Source organism: Mauremys reevesii, unplaced genomic scaffold (genome assembly GCF_016161935.1).
Source record: "Mauremys reevesii isolate NIE-2019 unplaced genomic scaffold, ASM1616193v1 Contig52, whole genome shotgun sequence".
Classification (NCBI taxonomy): domain Eukaryota; kingdom Metazoa; phylum Chordata; order Testudines; family Geoemydidae; genus Mauremys; species Mauremys reevesii.
The window spans coordinates 421,224-442,247 of NW_024100865.1; the positions used below are offsets into that span (position 1 = coordinate 421,224).

Consider the following 21,024-nt stretch of genomic DNA (forward strand, 5'->3'; position numbering starts at 1 on the left):
CACATAGCCCCAGAGCTTGTGGTTTATATCCACTGAAGTCCAAGACACTCAGTCGTGGGGCTGTTGGCCTGGCGCATCTATGACACGGCCCTCGCAATCTTCACAAAGCTTTTCCCTCAGGCAGTGCTTAAGGGCAGCATAAACAGCAACGCGTACAATAGTCTGCGTGACTTTTTTACGCTCACGACGTGGCACTGGCTCAGTTAGTTCTATGCCAAGTCTCCTCCGAAACCCCTCATGGCCATCATCCTCAGAGTCCTCTTCAACAATTTGTATCGGCATTGAGCAAAACCGAGGTGGGCCCAGTTCATCTTCCCTGCTTGATGCAACGCTGTCCAGGGCTTCCAGGCAGTCTAGAAAGGCATTGTCGAGCTGTTGAGAGATTTTCAGAACAGAAACAGTGTAAGCGCCACAGTGTTTGTTTTTAGATTTACACAACTCCTGGTTCCTTACCCGTTAAGAAGCGATTGCTTCTTAATCATTCATTTACCTGTGTGACGTCTTTACCATTCACCTTGTCCACGGTGACTCCCCAGCCTCAATCGCATTCCACCTCTAAGTGGGTGGACAAAGAGAGGTCACCATGCTCATTGGGGTGTCTCACAAGCAGTTGGGTTTGGGGTTCTGGTTCGGTTTATCCATCAATGGCTGGGCCGAAGGGCTCCCCTCGGTCACTCCCTCCTCCTCCTCCTCGGCACTGTCGCTGATGTAGAGCTTTCTCCGCGGATAGTCAAAGACCTTTGGGATGAAGACAGTCTGAAGTTCTCACGGGGATGGTGAAGGAGTCCAGGTTTCCTCTCAGCAGCCTTCCCACGATTTCTAAACCATGTGTCCTTGGTAAGAGATGGCCTCATCTGTCCGGCGCTGGGACTTAAGGGGTAATGGTGCTGCACTCTGATTGGCAGAGGGCCTTGGGAGGAGTTCTTAGTGGGGTCATATGGCCCACTTCCGGACGGGTCACCCTGCCCCGGAATTCTCCTGATTGGTCAAAATCTCCTCTTAGGGCAGTCCTATCGGGTCAAACCCATCCTAATTGGTAGATGGCTGTGTGAGGAGTTCTTAGAGGGGTCACACGACCCACTTCTGGATGGGTCACCCCACCTCAGAACTCACCCTGACTGGTCAAATCTCCTCTCAGGGTGGTCCTTCTGGGATGAAACCCATCCTGATTGGTAGAGAGTGGTGGGAGGAGTTCTTAGAGGGGTCACATGACACACCTTGCTTCCAGTCATGTGGCCACCTTGACCCCGGAGTTAAACCCCCCCATGGGGCGGGACTTCCGATGACAGGTGGGAGAGACTAAGGGGTCAACGGGTAGGGCTTGGGAGGGTCAAGGGGAGGGGTTAGGGTTTGATTGATGGTGGCATTCCTGATAAATACCAAGATTACATGGATAACGTGGAAAGAAATGTGGACTCATTACCTCTGCACCGGGACTATGACTGCCCTATTGACCTACCACCTTGGTTGAAAGCTGCTTTTCCCTGTATTTATGCATTGTTGGGACCAGAATTAGTGGATCTCCCTGCGTGCAGTCATGAAAACTGGTCCTAAGAGCAGGCCCTTTTGGGGAAGAAGAAATGTGGGACTCTGCTACGCCTCTCTTTAGACAATCAGCTCCTGAACAAAGTGATCATTTGAAACCATGACCCTCTGCTGCGAATCCCACAATTGTTGGCTCACAGGAAATCTGCAAAGGGTTTCATCAAACTTCATCTGCAAGGATTTCCAATCTAACCCTCGTTTGGGCAAGAGACAAGTTGAAGACAGATTTCAAAACAGACGATGGACATTTTAACGGTCTGATATGCTAGTTGAGCTAACTAAGGGTCCCCTGACCTTGAAACACTTCATCAGTGATGTATTTGGGGACAGTGTAATCTATTCGGGTGAAATACGTCTCTTTTTGGAGAACCCAGAGCAGCACACGCAGCACATCCGAACCTGGAGAGGTTTCGGCAGCATGGTCTCAACACAGAATGGGAAAAGCGGAACCTCCAGCCAACTCTCCACAGAGTTTTGGGGGTACATCCTCTCCCCAGAAGATGTTACCATTGATGCAAATAAGGTGGAAGCCATTGATAAATTGGGCGAAGTTGGAAGTCCTCAAGAAGTGCAGCGCTTCCTAGACTTCACTCATCCTGTGAAATCGAGACGTGCTGGCTCTCAGTGATGCTTAGACAGAAAACCACGCACCCCACACAGAGGTTGGAACCACCCACTGTCCAGTTGTCCTGAGGAGCCATGATGTCTCCAGGAGCTGTGTAAAGGGCACAGGGATCAGCCTCTCAAAGGTAGGGGAGGGTCGTGTGAGGAGAGGGTCTAAGAGAGGAGGATCGTGGGCTAGGCTCTGTATTTGGGCTTGGCAGGGATCGAGAGAAGGGAGAGGGCTGTTAGAGGGCAATGCGAGGTGGAAGGGGGGTCGGAGATGGGGGCAAGGCCTGAAAAGTTCAGCTGCTTTAGATCAACTGTGCCAGAGAATCACTGGTTGAAGTGACTGAAAGCTCTGAGCTGGGGCTGGCCAAAATCCTCCTCCTCAGATGGGAACATCCCAAAAGTCTGTAGAAGCTCAGCCTCTGAGGTGAACGTTGTGGCCCTAACCTCTCTCTGCTCTATACCTCACAGGATTCCAGCCGGCTGTTCCAATCCAGGAGGAAAACTGTGCCACCGAAGTCTCCCAGCACCTGGTCAGTGAAGTGCCACTTAACCCCGCTGTGATGCACAGACCTTGCCCTGGCTGGCTGCACAGGGCTGAATTTCACCCCGTCAGAGCGTAAGGAAATAATTGTCTGAAAGCCTTTTTCTTTTTGGATGTCTGTCTAGTGGGAAAGAACCATGGGGATTTTTAGCCTGTTTTGCCCCCATGCCTGGTGCTTCAATGATGCAGAGACGTGCTGATGCATTGGTTGATTTCCCCACCTTTTAATCTACTCTCTTCTTCTCTTTTTGACAGGTATTCTAAGGGTCCCCCGTGCATCATATGGGCATTCTTGAGTGTGCAGATTGCATCAGACCTGCACCTGAATAATTAATAGTGACTGAAATATGCAGACACTAAAGTTCTGCAGCCAAATTCTCAGAAACCTTCCTCTTCAATGTAAGATCAGGATTTTGGTTTAAATTTATTTTTATTTAAAAAAAATTGCTAAGCAGATGCTACACTGTAAGAAGAGGAAAGAGAATCAAAAACTGAAAGATTGTTACTAAAACCAGTGAACAACTGCAGAGAGTGGAGACCCGGCAAAGCAAACAAATGAATACTGTGAGTAAATAACCTGAAAGCAAATGGGGAAGAAAACCTCATCTGGGTAATTGTGGCTCTTGGGACAAAAATTGGGTTCCTGGTACATAGCCTGGCTGAGATCATCCCTTTTCCCTGGGATTCCAATGTCATTCTCTGTGTGGTGTCCTTATTTTATTCCTAGGAAAAAGATCCCCAAAGGAGATGTAAGGATCCGGAACTCTAATGTCTGCCAGAAACTTCAGCCACCTTCACAGGTAGAAGTCACTGGCTTTCCTACTATGCCACTAGTGCTCTTTCTGCTCTCCAGGTCTGCTCCCTTCAGCAGGACAGAGACACCCCTTAACTCCCCGAGTCCTGATTTCCTGCCATTCATGGGGCTGAGGGTTTGCATTGCCCCCACCCCCACCATCAGAGACTTTTCCTATGGGAATCTCCCCAGAGCAGGGGAGAAAACTGTTCTTCCATTAGAACCAGTCTGCTCTGTAAATCCACCCACACTGACCTCATCTCAGATGCTTTGTTTATCTGAGATTAGTGGTATCTTTGGAAAACCCTTAGCCTGTCGAGGTGTGAGGTGGAGCAGGGAATACAGGAGCACCAGCAGATTCCCCTGAAGAACACCACCCTGTCTTTCTCTGGTCAGGCTAGGGCTCACCGTCCATTGTGGAGGTGAAGACCAGATGAGAGCTGCTGGATTGACCTTGATGTGCCATGTCCTTGTGTGGATGAAGGACCTACATCTCAGGGATGGCCAGCAGCAGATGTAACACATGTGTCCAGGAATGGGCTAAATAACCTACATTGAGAGGTAAGTAAAATCGTGGCCACATGTAGACATCACAGGAATTGGTGGGGATTGACCCAGGGTCCTTCAGCACAAGCCCCTCTCACTCACTGTCAACAAATCCAGCTCCACTCACTAGACCACACCCCATTCCAGAGCCCCAGATCCCAGGAGCCCTGATTCTCAGACCCAGGCCTCACATCACAAGGCCAAACCTCCTCCCATTCTGTGCCCTGTAGAAGGGACCATTGGCAAAAACCTCCTCTGCATTCCCCCTGTCAGAGACTGCAGCCACGGGTGACAAGTGAATAAGCTGAGATCTCCCCTGTGGGAATCCGAGGGGCTGCACATTTGGGGTTTCACAGGGACGGCGTCTGGCAGCCATTGACAGAGTGTTCCTGGGAGGAGATTTTCCATCTCTAACAAAGGGTTTCTGTTCCCCCAGATCTCAGCCGCTCAGCAGAATGCGGGAGAGCCGAGTGCTGATGGGCTAGAGGGTCCCAGGAGTCGTTGTGCAGCAGGGGCAGTGTCTGCAGTCACCATGGGCCACACCCTGCGCTCCAGACAACCCAGGCTGGTTCCCTGGATTGCAAAGGGGACTTTAGCTTGTGGAATTGGTGCTGGTGCCTGTGTCCACAACTGGGATGTTTTCATGAGGCTACTCCATGGTCCATGAAGCGCCATGCAAGCAAGGGGAGAATGGACATTAGAGAGCGAGGCCGGTGCCTTTGCAGGGCTGCTGCAGTCGAACATCCACAGCCAGAAGAGAGACGATGGGAAACTCACTTCAATGGCTGGCCACAGCCACAGCAGCTGTCTCATAAAGCTCTGCTCATGCTCCAGCCAACAGAGGCAGGACGAAGAGCCACACTGGGAGAGCCTGATTTGCAATTAGCAAGACGCGGTTTTTTCAGTGGATTATGCTGCCCTGACCGTCTATTTCCTGCAATGTGCACATCCAGCCTCCCTGGCTGACCTCAGTGGGAGCTAGGTTCTCCATGCCCATAGGACAGGGCTGGCCTTACCATGAGGCGAACTGAGGCGGCTGCCACAGGTGCCAGACTGTGGGCGGGCGCCACTAGGATCCAGAGTGTAGAAAAATTGTCTGGTGCTGGTGCATATGTTTTCTCGCTGCTCGAGATGCACAGAGATGGTGGAGTGCTGTGCTGGAGGAAGGGGGCCCAAGAGACATAACAGGCAGGCAGGAGAAAAGGGGAGAGGGAATAACAGAAAGCAACAGGAGCTTCAGGGAGAGAGAGGAGGAGGAGGAGCCTCTTATGTACCTCTTGAGCACCCCCAGGAGCCTGGACTGATTAACACCAGCTTCTCAGGGAGCTTCCTATTTCCTGACGTAGTAGGAGCCAGTTAGGCCCTTAAGAGGCTGATATCTTCCCTCACTCAGGCCCTGCTACCAGCCTGCTTCTTTGTCCCCTTCAACTGAGTGTTGAGAGCCACTCTAGCTGGCACAGAACAGCAGTCATGAGTGAAAGAAGAAAACGCCCCTCTGGGGCAGCATTCAGAAAAAGAAAGCAATCAAAAGAAGCTTTTCTGTCTAAGCAGGAAGGAGCTCTCCTGAGATACAGAGACACAAATGTTCACGGTGAGCCTTCCATCCCCAATGAGGATGTGAGTGGTGAAGAGATGCCTGATCTTCCAGTTAGTCAGAGTGCAGGCGACCTGGCAGCTACTGCAGCATCCATATCTCCATCCCAAATGGATGTAAACCATGCACATGCCTGAAGAAAAGTGTAGATCAGAGAAGAGTGTGGTGGAGGCACAAGAAACAGCTGCTGATGAGTTTAGTTCCTTAAGTCTAGATGATCCAGGACTGTGGACCCACCTGAGCAGTAGCCTGAGGGACTTCCTTGTACTGCATGGGCCACAGCAAGTGAAAAACTTCATGTTCCCCAAAGAAAATGAAAATAGAAGCTTCCATCCAACACATTCCTGGTGTGAAATCCCCAATGGTGACAAAGTGGAGAGGTCATGGCTTAGGTACTCAAAAACCCAGAATACTGCATACTGTTTTTGTTGCAAACTCCTCCAGTCTAACGTTCCAGCCACATTGCGTTCTACAGGAACAAAGGACTGGCAAAATCTGGCTAGAAATGTGGCATGCCATGAGAAGGCAGCAAATCACCAGAGAGCATCTCATAGGCGGAAAGAGCTTGAGATGAGCCTAAGGGTAAAGTCCACCATAGATGATCAGCATCAAGAGAAGATTGCATCAGAGTCTCTTTACTGGCAAAATGTTCTGAAAAGGCTCATTGCCATTGTGAGAATGCTGCTACCCAAAACCCAGCACTGTGTGGCACTTCAGATCAGCTACATATGCCAAACAATGGAAACTTCCTTAAAATTGTGGGGCTGATGGCTGAGTTTGATGCCATAGTTGTCATTATGGAGGATAATGCTATGACAGGAACTGTTCTTGGGAGAACAGTAGCAGAGGGAAATGGAATCACCAGAAACATACATAACTTCAAATTTCTGTGTGGCTTAGTGTTGTGGCATGACATACTGTTTGAAATAAATGTTGTAAGCAAGAGACTCCAAGGTGTTGACCTTGATATATCTGGCGCAATGGAACAACTGGACAAAGCAAAGTCAGACTTACAGTCTGACCGGTCAGATGAGGGATTTCAAACCGTTCTGAAGAGTGCACAGAAGTTGGCAGAGGAACTTCACACTGAAGCTATTTTCCCACCCATTCAAGAATACAAGAGTCACCGAAGAAGAAGACATTTTGATTACGAGGCAGGATAATCCCATAAGAGACCCCAAACTGAAAGCCCTTTCAAGTTACATTTCAGCAGGATCTACTCCAAAGGCTGTTCTGGAATATATGTGCACAAATAAGATGACCAGCCTCTTTCCAAATGCTTTTGTTGCTCTGCACATACTTCTATCACTTCCTGTAACAGTTGCCACTGGAGAACGCAGCTTCTCCAAGCTGAAGTTAATAAACACACGTCTACACTCCACAATGACACAGGTCAGCCTTGCATCCATCTCAATAGAGCATGAGCTGGCCCAGACGGTGGACATGCAGGAAGCAGAAGCAGTTCAAATCTTTGCAACCAAGAAGGCACGGAAAACACCGCTTTGATTATTCAAACAGATAAAAATGCCAGTGTTTACCATGCAGACAAGAAAAGTTACGTTTGCTGTTCAGGCATTTGAAAGTTGTGTTACTTAAAATTTTGGAACAAGGCATTTTAAGTTATTAGTTTCTCTTTTATTGGGGGAGGTAGCAGAGCAGTACCATGAGAGGAGTAGAACAGGAAGAAGGCAGAATTGAGACTTTTCAAAGTTTTGGCCTGAGCGAGGGGGTATGGGGGTGTCATTTGAGCTCCCTGCCTCAGGTGCCAAAATGTTGTGGGCCGGCCCAGCCACGGGATCAGTGCTCAGAGTGTTCTCGCAGCAGCTTAGCCTGCAAAAGTGGAATATGAGAGATGCAGTGGTCCAAATAGTTAAAAACTCGTCCTCCCTGTTTGTCTCTACGGCTTTTGTGTTTGCAATTAAAGGAAGCCAGATATCTAGCTACTTGAGAGCCCCCTTGTTCCAGTCAGAGTGAAAATCAGCGCTCACGTGCGCACAAAACATTATAGGGAAAAGATGGATTTTTAACCTAAAGCCACACTCAGTTCAGAAGATACCAAGAGGAACTGCCCTCTTTCAAAACAGCTTGTGTCTTCTATTCTCAAGGATGGCTCTCTGGGCTGACATGGACCACCAGCTTCTGTGAGGGCAGCTTGACTTTACTGCTTTGGAAATAATGGCAGATGGTGGTGTTCCAATTGAAAGAGGACCTCTTGCTTAAAGGCAGCTTTAGCCTCATTCCTGTCAACAAAGATGAGAGCTGGTGGCCATTTTGAAAGGTTGCAATTCTCTGAAGAAGAACAATTCACCATTAAAACTTTCGGAAAATGTGCCCCTTGCCTATGGACTTTTTACACACATACACATAAATTCTTATGCATCAACCGTTTTAGCAGAAAATTTCAGCTTTTTCTCAAAAAAAAATAAAACTTGAACTCTGGACATTTTTATTTCTCTTCTCTGGACTTTTTCAATTCTAATCTATCTTTTTTTCTTTTTTTTTTAGATAGGGCAACCAGAACTGCACAAAGTATTCAGGGACTGAGGATACAATATATTTATATATAGGCAATATGATATTTTCTTTCTTATTATTTATCCCTTCCCTAATGGTTCCTAACATGAAGTTAGCTTTTTGAACTACCACTTCACATAGTTTTCAGAGAACCATCCACAATGACTCCCAAGATCTCTTTCTTGAGTGGTAACAGCTAATTTAGATCCATCATTTTGTATGTATAGTTAGGATTATGTTTTCTAATGTGCGTTACTTTGCATTATCAACACTGAATTTCATCTGTCATTCCCTTGGCTGATCGCCCACTTTCGTGAGATCCCTCTGTAACTCTTTGCAGTCAGGTTTGGACTTAACTATCTTGAGTAGTTTTGTATCATCCGCAAGCTTTGAACCCTCACTGTTTACCCCTTTTCCCAGATAGTTTATTAATAGTTTAATGCAGTTCTTTATGGAACCCCGTTGTTTACCTCTTTCCATTGTGAAAGCTGACCATTTATTCCTACCCTTTGTTTCCTGTCTTTTAACCAGTTAGTGCTCCATGACAGAACCTTCTCTCTTACCCCATGACTGCTTAATTTGCTTAAGAGCCTTAGGTGGTGGGCTTGGTCAAAGGTTTTCAGAAAGTCCGGGTACACTATATCCATTGGATCACCCTAGCCTACATGTTTGTTGACCCCCTCCAAGAATCCTAATAGACTGATGAGGCATTATTGCCCGTTCAAAAACCATGTTGACTCTTCTCTAACAAATCATGGTCATCTGTGTATCTGATAATTCTGTTCTTTACTATAATTTCAACCAATTTGCCTGGTAATGAAACTAAGCTTACTGTTGTAATTGCCAGGATCATCTCTATGTCGTTTTTTGAAATCAGGGTTATATTAATTTTCCTGCAGTCATCTGATACAGAGGCTCATTTCGGTGATAGGTTACATACCACAGTTAGTAGTTGTGCACATTTCATATTTGAGTTCCTTCAGAACTCGTGCTTGAATAACATCTGGTCCTGCAGTAAAGACTGATGCAAAAAAATCCATTGAGATTCTTCCCAATGGCCTTATTTTCCTTGAGTGCTCCTTTAGCACCTCAATTGTCCAGTGGTCCCACTGGTTGTTTAACAGGCTTCCTGCTGCTGAGGTACTTAAAAACAACTTTCTGTTTATGTGTCTTTTTTGCTAATTGCTCTTCAAATGCTTTTATGGCCTGCCTGATTCTATTTTTACACTTGGACTTTCTCTTAAGCTTGGTTTTCCTCTGCTAGCCTCAGGACTTGCTCATGCAATACTCCAGGTGCCTATGAAATGCTACCTCACTTTGAAAAGGCTGCCCCGGGTCACTGTAAACACTTCCTGGGTTGCATCACTCCGTAGGAAGGTAAAATCTCCATAGAGTCTGAACTAAGGTGGAGTTGCTATAGGAGCTCACAAGGAGGCACAGGGGGTGCTGGAGCTCCACCACCCAGTCCCAGAGCAACTGAGGCTGCATGTCCTGCCCTTGGGAAAAGTGGTGACCCTTTAGACAGAGTACTAACGAAAACAAGCTTGCAGGTACAGTGATTTAGAAATAAACTACTATGTGAATTGTTTCAAAGACTATGACACTATCAATAGTGTTTTGTTAATACATCTTGCTCTGAAGGGGACATTTTCAGTTCAGTAAAATAGCAGGGAAAAAGACCTAAAAAGTTCTTTAAAAAAACTACCCACTGCCCCAGATCCACCCAAGACTTAGTTCTTTGGTCATTTCCATTGAGATAGGGAGGACCTGGGTTGGGTTATTTAGGGAGAAATAAATGGTTTGACACTGTTAAATTTTTAAAGGACATATTTTTAAAATTAATTTTAACTCAGAAATTAATTAACAGATTCACTAGCAAATTCTCAGAAAATTCATTCCTTAGTTAGGGTGTAGTGCTGTAAATACGAGGAGGACGTGGCTTAAATATCTCCAGAGTCAACAATTGGACACAGACAGATTAATAGGGGAGTACAAGGAAACAAGGAATTAATATGGTCAGCATGAAAGGCAGTGACCTCAGCACACCACAGTGAATCTCTGCTTAAGTGGAAGCAAACTCAGCCTTATCTGTGGCACTACCTCCATGCTATCCAGTACATACATTGCACTTTGAGCCACATGGAAATTTGTTTCAGTGTTGCAGAAAAGTTAGTTTGTCATTTAGTTCTGCTTTACTGGTTAGAAATATATTGATAATTTTCATCTCAGTTGCATATATTTAGGCGGGACATTTTCAGTGTGTGGTGAAATTTGGAACTAAAACCCTACAGATTTTAATAACATTTTTTCCAAACCCAAAATATTTATGTAGAGAGGAGAGATGCTGTTGTTTTGTTTTTCTGAAAATTGTGATGTTCCTGGGGGGGAATCTCCATGATGTTTCCCACAAAATTAAAATTTAATTATTAAAATTAAATTAATTATAATTTAAAATTTCTAACCAGCTCTAAGGCTGCTCCATGACTCATCAATGTATATGAATGGTGCAATCTGAGGATTAAGTTACTTCCCAACAAGAGAGACTGTCTCAGAATCTTGTCCATCATGAATAATTTCTGCATTGTTTGCTTCCTATTATTTTAGCTTTCCGTCCTGCTAGCTACATTTCACTTTATTGGTTAGTCAAATAAGATAAAATAGGGTTACATTAAAAAGAAAATGTTTCTATCTCAGGAAAATAAAGTGGTTTACTCCATTATTTATCTCAGCTTGGTTCAAATATAACCCTACCCGCTGATGAAAGCTAGCATTTACCGAAAGGCTTCAAAGGGTTTACATTAGTAAAAGGATGGATTTTAAAGTTGAAGTGTTTATTGCTAGTTTATAAAGCCAATACAGATTCCCTGGAGTTTTCAGATCTCTTGATGACAGAATCGCACAATTAAGTAACTAAGACTCATGTTGCAGACAGCCATTTTGGGTACAGAATAACTGCCCTCAGATATATTGTTCTGTTGGGAGTGGGGGTGCGAGAAGAGATTTTTACTCATGCCCACTATTTCTATTCCTGTTTTCTTGCAGAGGGATAATGGATCTTCCACATTTGGGTGGAAGAAGGTCCAAAATAAAGCTCCAATTTCTGATTCTATTCTATATAGACTTACATCACCATAATATCTGAGCATCTTCCTGCTGTGTATTAAGTGACATGATTATTTGTTCTCACTTCTTCTCCCCATTATTCCTGGGGGAATTCTGCACCATTGCACAATGCGCAATTCACGTTGCATTAATATTCTGTGCAGAATTTCCTTCACCTCCCCCAGATTTGGTAATGCAGAGCTGCTGGCTGCCACTAGGGGCCGTTGGACCCAGAAGAGCCCAGCTCCCAGCTTGCCCATAGAAGATGCTGCCAGGATAGAGAGATGGAGATGAAAGGAGGAGGTGACATGCAGGAAAGTGTTTCTCCTCTGGATCCCTGGGCTTTGGAAAGGAGGAAGGCTGCATCTGGGCTCGGGGGGACAGTAGGGGTACAGGTGTCTGTGCCAGGGGGGGCCCTGTGGCTGGCAGGTATTTTGAAAAATTACCCAAATAATTGAAACCAGTGTGATTATATAGTGCTATTTTGACAAATTAAACATGCAGAATTTTAAAATATTGTTTTGGTGCAGAATTCCCCCAGGAGTACCCCATGGAGAAATCTCTGTACAGTGGAGTATATTGTTGTGGTTGAGGTTATTAATTATTATTATTATTTATTATGAGCTGCTTTACACAGCTGGAACACCAGAGGATTTCAGTGTAGTTCCTCTTGATTTGCATCTGTTTATAGCTGTTTAAGAGAGACCTGAATCAAATCTGACTTCAGATTTCAATTTTCAGTGTAACGGCCTCGAAACCCGCCTGTCACAAGCACCCCCTCTCTGGCGGATAAGTGCCTACAGTCACTCAGTTTGGAATGGGGCAGAACCCACTGGTTCAGATTCTCTCTTTAGAAGGAATTTGATCTGCAGAAGCATTTGGATTCACCAGTCTTTTTATGAAACACTGAATAAACACATAGAAATTGCCAGATTGGATCAGACCTGAGCTCCATCTAGTGCAGTATGTTGTCTCTGATACTGGCTAGTATCAGAGGTTTCAAAAGAAGGTGTAATAACCTTCAACAGGCAGATGTGGAACAATCAGCCCTTCCCCACATCCTGCCATGATCTGTAATAATTAGAGATTTGTTTAAGCCCTGAAGCACGATGTTTAGTATCCCTTAAGCATCCACATGATCCATACACTATGCCATATAAAGCTGTCAAATCCCTCCAGTTTCTTTGCAGTGCTGCTCTAACAGCTTTCCTAGGATCTACAGACATTTCCCAACTTCTCAACTCACCCAGAACAAAAGCTCAGACCAGCAAGGTACTGAGCACGCTAGCCCCAATCCAAAGAAACATAAGCACAAGCTTAACATGCTTTAGACTGTAAGAAGCCCCGTTGAAATCAAGGACCCTGGGGCTCTGGTCTCAGTTTGCACGTCCAGTCACTCCTGTAAAATTAACAACATTGAACTACGGGCAAGTTTCAACCACATGCCAGGCTCCTTCTAGGATCCTTTGATTTTATATGTCTGACCCAACAGGGCTCCCCCCTTCAGGAATGGAGAGATTGAAAAGTTCGGAGGAATCACAGCCTAACCCCTAGGCCCGCTGCCTTTCAGACCCATGACGCCCAATTTGCTCCCTTCTGCCTCCTACTGCTGCCACCCCCTTTCCGCCCTCACCCAAACACAGAGGAGTTTTCATCTCACTCCCCTGCCCCCAACTCAGCTCAGCCCCAGGGCCAGGGAAAAGCAATTCTAAAGGCTGGGGAGCCGGCTGTGTGGCCTACAGAGGTAACAGTATCCTAGAGCTGAGAACTGTGCAGGCAGAGGAAGGGGGCAAAAAACAGGACCACACCCAGCTACCAGCACCAGCCATCTTAACAGAAAACATCACCCAACCCATGAAAGAGTCATAGGACTGGAAGGGACGTCGAGATGTCATCAAGGACAGGCCCCTGCACTCATGGCAGGACCAAGCACCATCAAGAACATCCCTGACAGGAGTTTGTCTAACCTGCTCTGAAAAGTCTCCCCTTATGGAGATTCCACAACCTCCCTAGGCAATTTATTCCAGTTCCTACTACCCTGATGATTAGGAATTTTTTCCTAATGTCCAACCTAAACCTCCCTTGCTGCAATTTAAGCCCATTGCTTCTTGTCCTTTCATCAGAAGTTAAGGAGAATAATTTTTCTCCCTACTCCTTGTAACAACCTTTTAGGTATTTGAAAACTGTTATGTCCCCTCTCAGACTTTTCTTTTCCAGACTAAACAAACCCAATTCTTTCAATCTTCCCTCATAGGTCATGTTTTCTAGATCTTTCATCATTTTTGTTGCTCTTCTCAGGACTCTCTCCAATTTGTCCACATGTTTCCTGAAATGTGGCGCTCAGAACTGGACACGATACTGCAGTTGATGCCTTATTAGAGCTGTGTAGAGTGGAAGAATTACTTGGCCTGTCTTGCTTCCAACACTCCTGCTAATGGTGGATTGTCTGTCACTTGAAGTCTTTCCAACTGGGTATCTAGCTAAAAGATGTGTGAGAGCTAAAAAAAATAATAATTACAGGCTTGATACAGAAATTACTGGGCAAGGTTTTGCTATGCAGGAGGTCAGATTAGATGATCATATTGACCTCTTCTGGCCTTAAAACTGTATGAAAAATCAGTTTTACCCAATCAGGGGTGGGTAAATTGTAAGGCATTATTAGGCACTAATTGTAAGGGTAGGGTGATTGCTTGGCATCTATGCAGAACAAAGTTAAAGTTGTTTGTTTGCTGTAACTGTGCTTTTTCCATAGTTAAACATGTCTGGATTTCTTTTAAGCCTAACTTTGACACCAAATTCACTGAGTCCTCCCTACGGAAGGAAAGACTGAACCATTCGTTTTCAGTTACACTGCTCTTGAGACTTCTCCCTGTGGGTCAGCAAAACATCAAGAGCTTTCCATAAAACTAAGCAAAGGCAAATAACCAAATCTACTAAGCATGTTAGGGCACCAAGGAGGGCATTGTAATGAGCCCCTCTGTGCCTTCCTTGAGACTACAATTGGAGGTGTGACTTCAGGCACGTGATCTCTAAATGTCACAGAAATTAATATATAAAGGTTGTTGGTGCCCTAACATGATCCCTTAGGGATAAGGAGTGATTGGACACTCTCTTCCGCCAGTAGCTGTGATACAATACTTCTTTCTTTCAGTGGAGGTGGCATAGATATTTTCCTTTGGTTCTGATTCCTGGACATAACTTTCCATTTTCTCCATGTACTTGGAAATGTGATGTTAGTGCAGTCAACAGTTTTGCAACTTAAGACAGACATTGTTTGTTTGTTCATTCTTCTGTCTCCGGATAAATTGCAGTGGCAATGGACATGGTTCATGGAAGACCCTGAAAGGTCCAGATGGATATTAGGTAAGACTCCAGTATTATACATAGAGATGAACCTGAGTTACACACTTCAGATCTGGAATCAGATTCAGATCCAACTTCTTCAACCTTTGAGGATTTTCAGATTCTGGGCTTTGGTTCCAGCCAATTATAGAGATAAGTTCAGGGTTGTAAAATTTGTATTTATTGCTGTTGTGTTGTCAATTAGAGGTCAATGCCCCACTGTACTAGGTTCTCTGGAAAAACATAGTAACAGAGAGTTCCCGCCCTCAAGAGCTTACAGTCTAATAAACAAGACAGAAGAGGGTGGGCGAAAGGAAGGATTATTATCCACATGTTACAAAGAGGGAATCGAGGCAAAGAGGGAATCTTTGCTTTGTCCAAAATCACACAGGGGGTCTGTAGCAGAGCCAGGAATTGAAGGATGATCTCAGTCTAATGCCCCTAGTGCCAGTCTGACCGTTACCCAGTGTTGTGTATGCGTGTGAGTGGGGGAGGGGGGAGGACGGACACTTGGAGCCAGCGGCTTCTGGTGTGGCTGATCTCTAACCATAAGGAGGAAATAACAATAATTATTTGCACTGCAGCAGCCGCAGTCATGGTCGTGTTTGTTTGAAAAATGTAACCACTGGGCAGCATTGGAAGGGCGGAGGTGGTAGATGACATTGCAATAGCAGATGAGCCTCACTGTGTTAATAGACTGGAAAGGCCCTTGGATTGAGAACATGCTGTTTGTGTTTGATGAAATGGGGAAGGGGGAGCCAGAAGAAGGAAGCAAATGGAGACAGCCTCACTTTTGAGGTGTTCCATAGTTTTGCCTTCTTACGATACCAAATTCTGAACTATAAAAATCGTGCACAAAACAGAATTACACTTCCCTGCCCCCTCTCTAAACGCTGGGTGTGTTATTTTTTAAACAATCTCAAGATTTTAAGCCAATTGCATGATTTTTGGAAGCCTGATTCATGGTTTTCAAATGCTTGGGATTAGCAACACTGCCAGGGGATGTGTTATGAAGCAGCAGTAACCAAGTGACTGGGACATAACAGACATTGTGGTCATCTAAAATGACTATCTGGAATAGGGTGAGCAGATGTCCCGATTTTATAGGGACAGTCCCGATTTCTGGGTCTTTTTCTTATATAGGCTCCTATTACCCTCCACCCCCGTCCTGATTTTTCCCATTTACTGTCTGGTCACCCTAATCTGGAAGGATCTAAAAAGTATGAATGCTTTCTAACTTACCCTCAGCGAGCAGACACTATAAAGTACCCAGCTCAAACCCAAACACATACCAGGTATATTTCATTGGAGAAAATTTGTGATAATGTACATGAATCTGGAAACTCCCTATGGAGAACTGGATGCCTAATTCCAGTCAATTTTATGGAGACTTGTATGTCTAAATCTCCTAGACAGCCTTGAAAATCTCAGCCCTGTTAAAAAGTGAGTGTAAATCTAAAGCTCCATCCCAACTCTTCCCAGACATCACAGCGGCTGGTTTCCTGTAAGATATTCACTACCTACATTCAAGACCAATGGTGTCATTCAGATTTAATTCATGCCATGAAATTTCCTTCTTCCATGCTGCTCACTCTTATTATCCCGGCAGGTATGGTTTCATGCACCCCTGTATAAATGGCTAAGCATTAACTTGAGCATGAGTTCGAACCCTGGGCTTACATTGCATGGTAGATGTACTGTGAGGTGACTGGTGCTTCGAAAATTCACTCTTGTAATTTGCCATAGCCAAAAGATTCAGCAATGGCCAGTGATTTTGGTAGCCTCTGTTTATGCGTGCCCAACTTCAGTCCCCTCGGTCCTGATTTCCAGAAACTCCACCACTCCAGCTGAAGTCAACGGGAGCTGTAAGTACTCAGCACTTGAGAAAATAAGGCCCAAGGTCTTTTACATTGAGATCCCAATAACAGTGGCATTCACAACCAACGACTATCTTTGAAAACGTGTCTGTATATGTTTGGTCACCTAAACTACCTGCTCTTTAATTGTGTGACTCCTAAACTCATAAAGAGTTGTGTGGGGGACTTTTGGTGTGAGTACTGAAGAAATATTACATCTGACTGAGCATTCATGACATTCTCCCTTTCAACAAACACAGCTTTGAATATAGTATCACACACACAAATGTCTCTCAAAAAACAGATGAGTTGGGCTGTGGATATGACTAAAGCAAAATAACAAAATTTAATTGAACAAATATCTGTCAATGTTTTTGGACATTAAAACCAGACCTGGTTATTGCTCATGAATCCATTGTTGCAGTGTGAACTTTTCCCTTTTATTCAGTAATTCTAAACAATATTTAAATCAACCTCTTATATCTTACACTGAAAAAACCAATTTTAAAGTATTTTATGATAGGCACAGGGGAGCAAGCCATCATTTAATAACTGACATGGCCTTTTTATGCACATAAGGCCTCTATTCAGGAACACATCTCTCTTCAAAGCAGCACTTAAATACATGTTTAACTTTAAACATGTGCTTAAACCCCACTGAAGTCAAAGGGAGAGATACTTAAACATGTGCTTAAGGACTTTCTGAATCAGAGCCAATGGGCAGGTCTACGCTACGGGGACAGGTCGATCTAAGCTACACAGTTTGAGTTACGTTAGTTGCATAACTCAAGTTGACATAGCTTTGATATACTTACCACGGGGTTCACATTGCACTGGGTTGACAGAAGAAACTCTCCCGTAGACTCCCCTTACTTATCTCGTTCTGGTGGAGTCAATGCCAGAGTGATAGTCTGTTGATCCAATGGGTCTTCACTAGACCTGCTAAATTGTCCCCCAGTGGATTTATCACCGCAGCATTGATCCACCCCATAGTGGAGACAAGTCCTATGTGTGCAGAGAAGCCATTGAAGGATTTGGTTGTCCTATTCTGACACCCTTTGGGGAAAAATGGGCCCTCAATTTTGTTTCTATTGCTCTCCTCAGGGCATCCTTCACATCCTTGTTCCTCAAGCTGTAGATGAGGGGGTTCAGCATGGGGATCACCACAGTGTAGAACACGGAGGCCATTTTGTCTGTGTCCAATGAGTAGCTGGTGCTGGGTCGGAAATACATGAAAAGAATTGTCCCGTGGAACATGGATACGGCCATCAGGTGGGAGGTGCAGGTGTAGAAGGCTTTGTGCCTGCCATCGGTGGAGCGGATCCGCAGCACAGTCACAATAATTAAGATGTATGAGATGAGAATGGTCACAATGCTGATCACCTCAATCAGACTGCCAAAGAGGAAAACAAGCAGCTGATTGATAGAGGTGCCAGAAGAGGAGAGCTTTAGAAGTGGGTTGATATCACAGAAAAAATGATTCAGGATATTGGAGTCGCAATAGGATAATCTTAACAAACCGCTCGTGTGTATCACGGAGTTCAGGAAGGCCCATAGATATGAACCAGCCACCAGCTGCAGGCAGTGCTTTGGCGACATGATAACCATATACAGCAGTGGGTTACAGATGGCTACATAATGGTCATATGCCATTACTGCCAGCAGAAGGCACTGAGAGATGACAAACAATATGAAGCTAAAATATTGGATGATGCACGCTGTATAGGAAATAGCTTTCCTCTCTGCTAAAAAGCTCATCAGCATCTTGGGAGTGATGACTGTGGAGTAACAGGCATCCACGAGAGACAAATTCTTGAGAAAGAAGTACATGGGGGTGTGAAGACGGGGTTTGATCCTGATTAAAACCATCATCCCCAGATTCCACACCAGGGTGATAACATAGATCACTAGGAACACCACAAAGAGGGGGACCTGCAGCTCTGGAAGATCTGTCACACCTGTGAGAATGAACTCGGTCACTGCCGTACAATTTCCTCCAGCCATTCATTCAGCCTGGGGCGCTAGCTGCGGGAACAACCATAAAGGAAGGCCTTAGTTCTTATGCAAACGGTGTATGCTAATATAAAGAACTGTGGTCATATGCGTAAAGACCCTTTGAGTTGTGGAATGGAACCAGGGGTGGCTCCAGGCCCCAACACGCCAAGCGCGTGCTTGGAGCGGCAAGCCACAGGGGGCGCTCTGCCGGCCGCCGCAGAGGGTCCGCTGGTCCCACGGAAATTATGGGGATGGCTTGGTTCTCATTCCTAACACCCTGGCAAGATGAAAGGTAGTGAACGTCCAGTGCGATCATGAGGTATGTATGTGTAGTATGTTTTTTGTGGCCAAAGATCAAGAAAAAGTACGTATGTGTGTGTGTCTGTGTGTACATATTCAAACACATGACATACATACAGAGATGTGTCATTTATTTCTTTACCCACTCTTTGATTTTGGCCACTTAGCATGTCAGTCAGTCGGCATTCAGACAAATATTACAAATAAAATGATTAGGCAACTTCAAAGGCAGCTTGCTTAATGTGCAGTTCTATACAAGGTACCAAGGAAGAAAGATCTGACTTCTTTCATCAAATGCATCCAAGCAAACAAAAATAGGTCATTTAGGGCTTGATCCTCAGGTATTTATGTGTGGTATGTTTTTTTGTGGCCAAAGATCAAGAAAAAGTGTGTGTGTGTGTGTGTGTGTGTGTGTGTGTGTGTGTGTGTGTACATATTCATACACACGCCGTACGTACACACACATGTCATTTATTTCTTTACCCACTCTTTGGTGTTGGCGAAATAGCATGTCAGTCAGTCGGTATTCAGACAAATATTACAAATAAGTGGGCTGTAGTCCACAAAACCTTATGCCACTAGTACTCCTGTTCTTTTTGCGGATAGAGACTAACACGGCTGCTACTGTGAAACAAATAAAATGATTATTCAACTTCAAAGGCAGCTTGCTTAACATGCAGTTCTACAGAAGATAGAAAGGAAGAAGGACTTGACTTATTTCATCAAATGCATCCAAGCAAAGAACAATAGGTCATTCAGGGCTTGATCCTGCGTGGAGCTGAGCATTCTTCCCTCAGTCCAGCAGAACATTTAAGCAGGTGCATAACTTTTCATAGAATCATAGAAATGTAGGACCTGAAGAGGTCATCTAGTCCATCCCCCGGCGCTTCTAAACCTTTCATCATTTTTATTGCTCTCCTCTGGGCTGTCTCCAATCTAGCTCCATCTTTCCTGAAGTGGAGCACCCAGAATTTTAAGCATGTTGATTTCAATGGGGCTGCTTACGTTCTTCAAGTTGCTTAAAGTTAAGCATGTGCTTATATGTTTCTTTGGATTGGGGCTAACGTGCTCAGTACCTTGATGGTCTGAGCTCTTCTTCTGGATGAGCTGAGAAGTTGGGAAATGTCTGTAGATCCTAGGAGTGCTGTTAAGAAGAAACTGGAGGGACTTCAACAAATCTCTAACTATTAGAAATCAGGGTGAGATGGGGGAAGGGCTGATTATTCCACACCTGCCTATTGAAGGTTATTAAACCTTCTTTTGCACCATCTGCTACTAGCCACTATGAGAGACAAGACACTAGATGGAGCTCAGGTCTGATCGAATTTGGCAATTTCTGTGTGTTTATTCAGTGTTTCATAAAAAGACCGGTGAATCCAAATGCTTCTGCAGACCAAATTGTTTCTAAAGAAAGAATCTGAACCAGAGCTCAGCTAGTTACATTATAGCAAATTTCTGCTATTTCCTACCCCCACTTTTAAAGGAAGTGCAGGACTGATGACCATAAACACATTTTTAATGCTAAAAGAGCTCTCCTGCCTGTTCACAGATCTCAGATCCTAAAAAAATCTATCTATCTATCCCTGCACACCCTTCTCATTCATCTATCTATCTATCTATCTATCTATCTATCTATCTATCTATCTATCTATCTATCTATCTATCTGTAAGCGAAAAGTGCTCTCAAAAGAGGCTGTAGAATTCCCCTCTCTATAATTCAAGGAAAGATGGAGTTAAAAACATCAGAGAAAAGACAAATGTAAACACATTCTACATAATGCTCAGTAGAGCATCTGAGCTGACCATATCAATGAAAGCCCATCCGATTCACAGAAATGATTTATTTTCATTGGACTGAGCCTTTGTAGACATTATCTCTGCTCGGCAAAGGAGTGATGTTCTGCAAAGTGTTAATGAATATGCATTCCAACCTGCCGCGCTCGACACAACCAAACCTCCACATGGCACTCAGAGAAAGAGCTGAGCCTTACACTGTGCCTTGAAAACTCAGAGTTTGGACGTGTGTACCCAGGGAAATGACCTTCAGGCAGTGATGAGCTGCCAAAATATTAACAACCGGTTCCCTCCTCCCCCCCCGGGGGGTTCGTGCCCCATCCAACCCCTCATATTCCTTGACACACACCCCCCGGGACCCCTGACCCATCCCCCCCTTCCCTGTCCCCTGACTGCCCCTTGCCGCCCCACCCAACCCCTCCTCTCATTCTCGATGGCCCCCCAGGACCCCTACCCCATCCAGGCTCTATCCAACACGCCCTCCCTGCTC

At 44.9% G+C, this 21,024-nt stretch overlaps 1 protein-coding gene and 1 long non-coding RNA gene across 2 annotated transcripts; one reads left to right on the plus strand and one right to left on the minus strand.

The window, feature by feature from the left end:
• Nucleotides 1-2,958: 2,958 nt before the first annotated feature.
• Nucleotides 2,959-4,043, plus strand: LOC120394376. Its single transcript, XR_005592267.1, has 3 exons — nucleotides 2,959-3,262; nucleotides 3,426-3,498; nucleotides 3,888-4,043. It is a non-coding gene; the product is annotated as an uncharacterized LOC120394376 (long non-coding RNA).
• Nucleotides 4,044-17,450: 13,407 nt separating this feature from the next.
• Nucleotides 17,451-18,449, minus strand: LOC120394369 (olfactory receptor-like protein COR4). The gene has a single exon (XM_039518591.1). The coding sequence runs from the start codon at nucleotides 18,447-18,449 to the stop codon at nucleotides 17,451-17,453; it is 999 nt and encodes a 332-aa protein (XP_039374525.1).
• Between the last annotated feature and the right edge of the window lie 2,575 nt (nucleotides 18,450-21,024).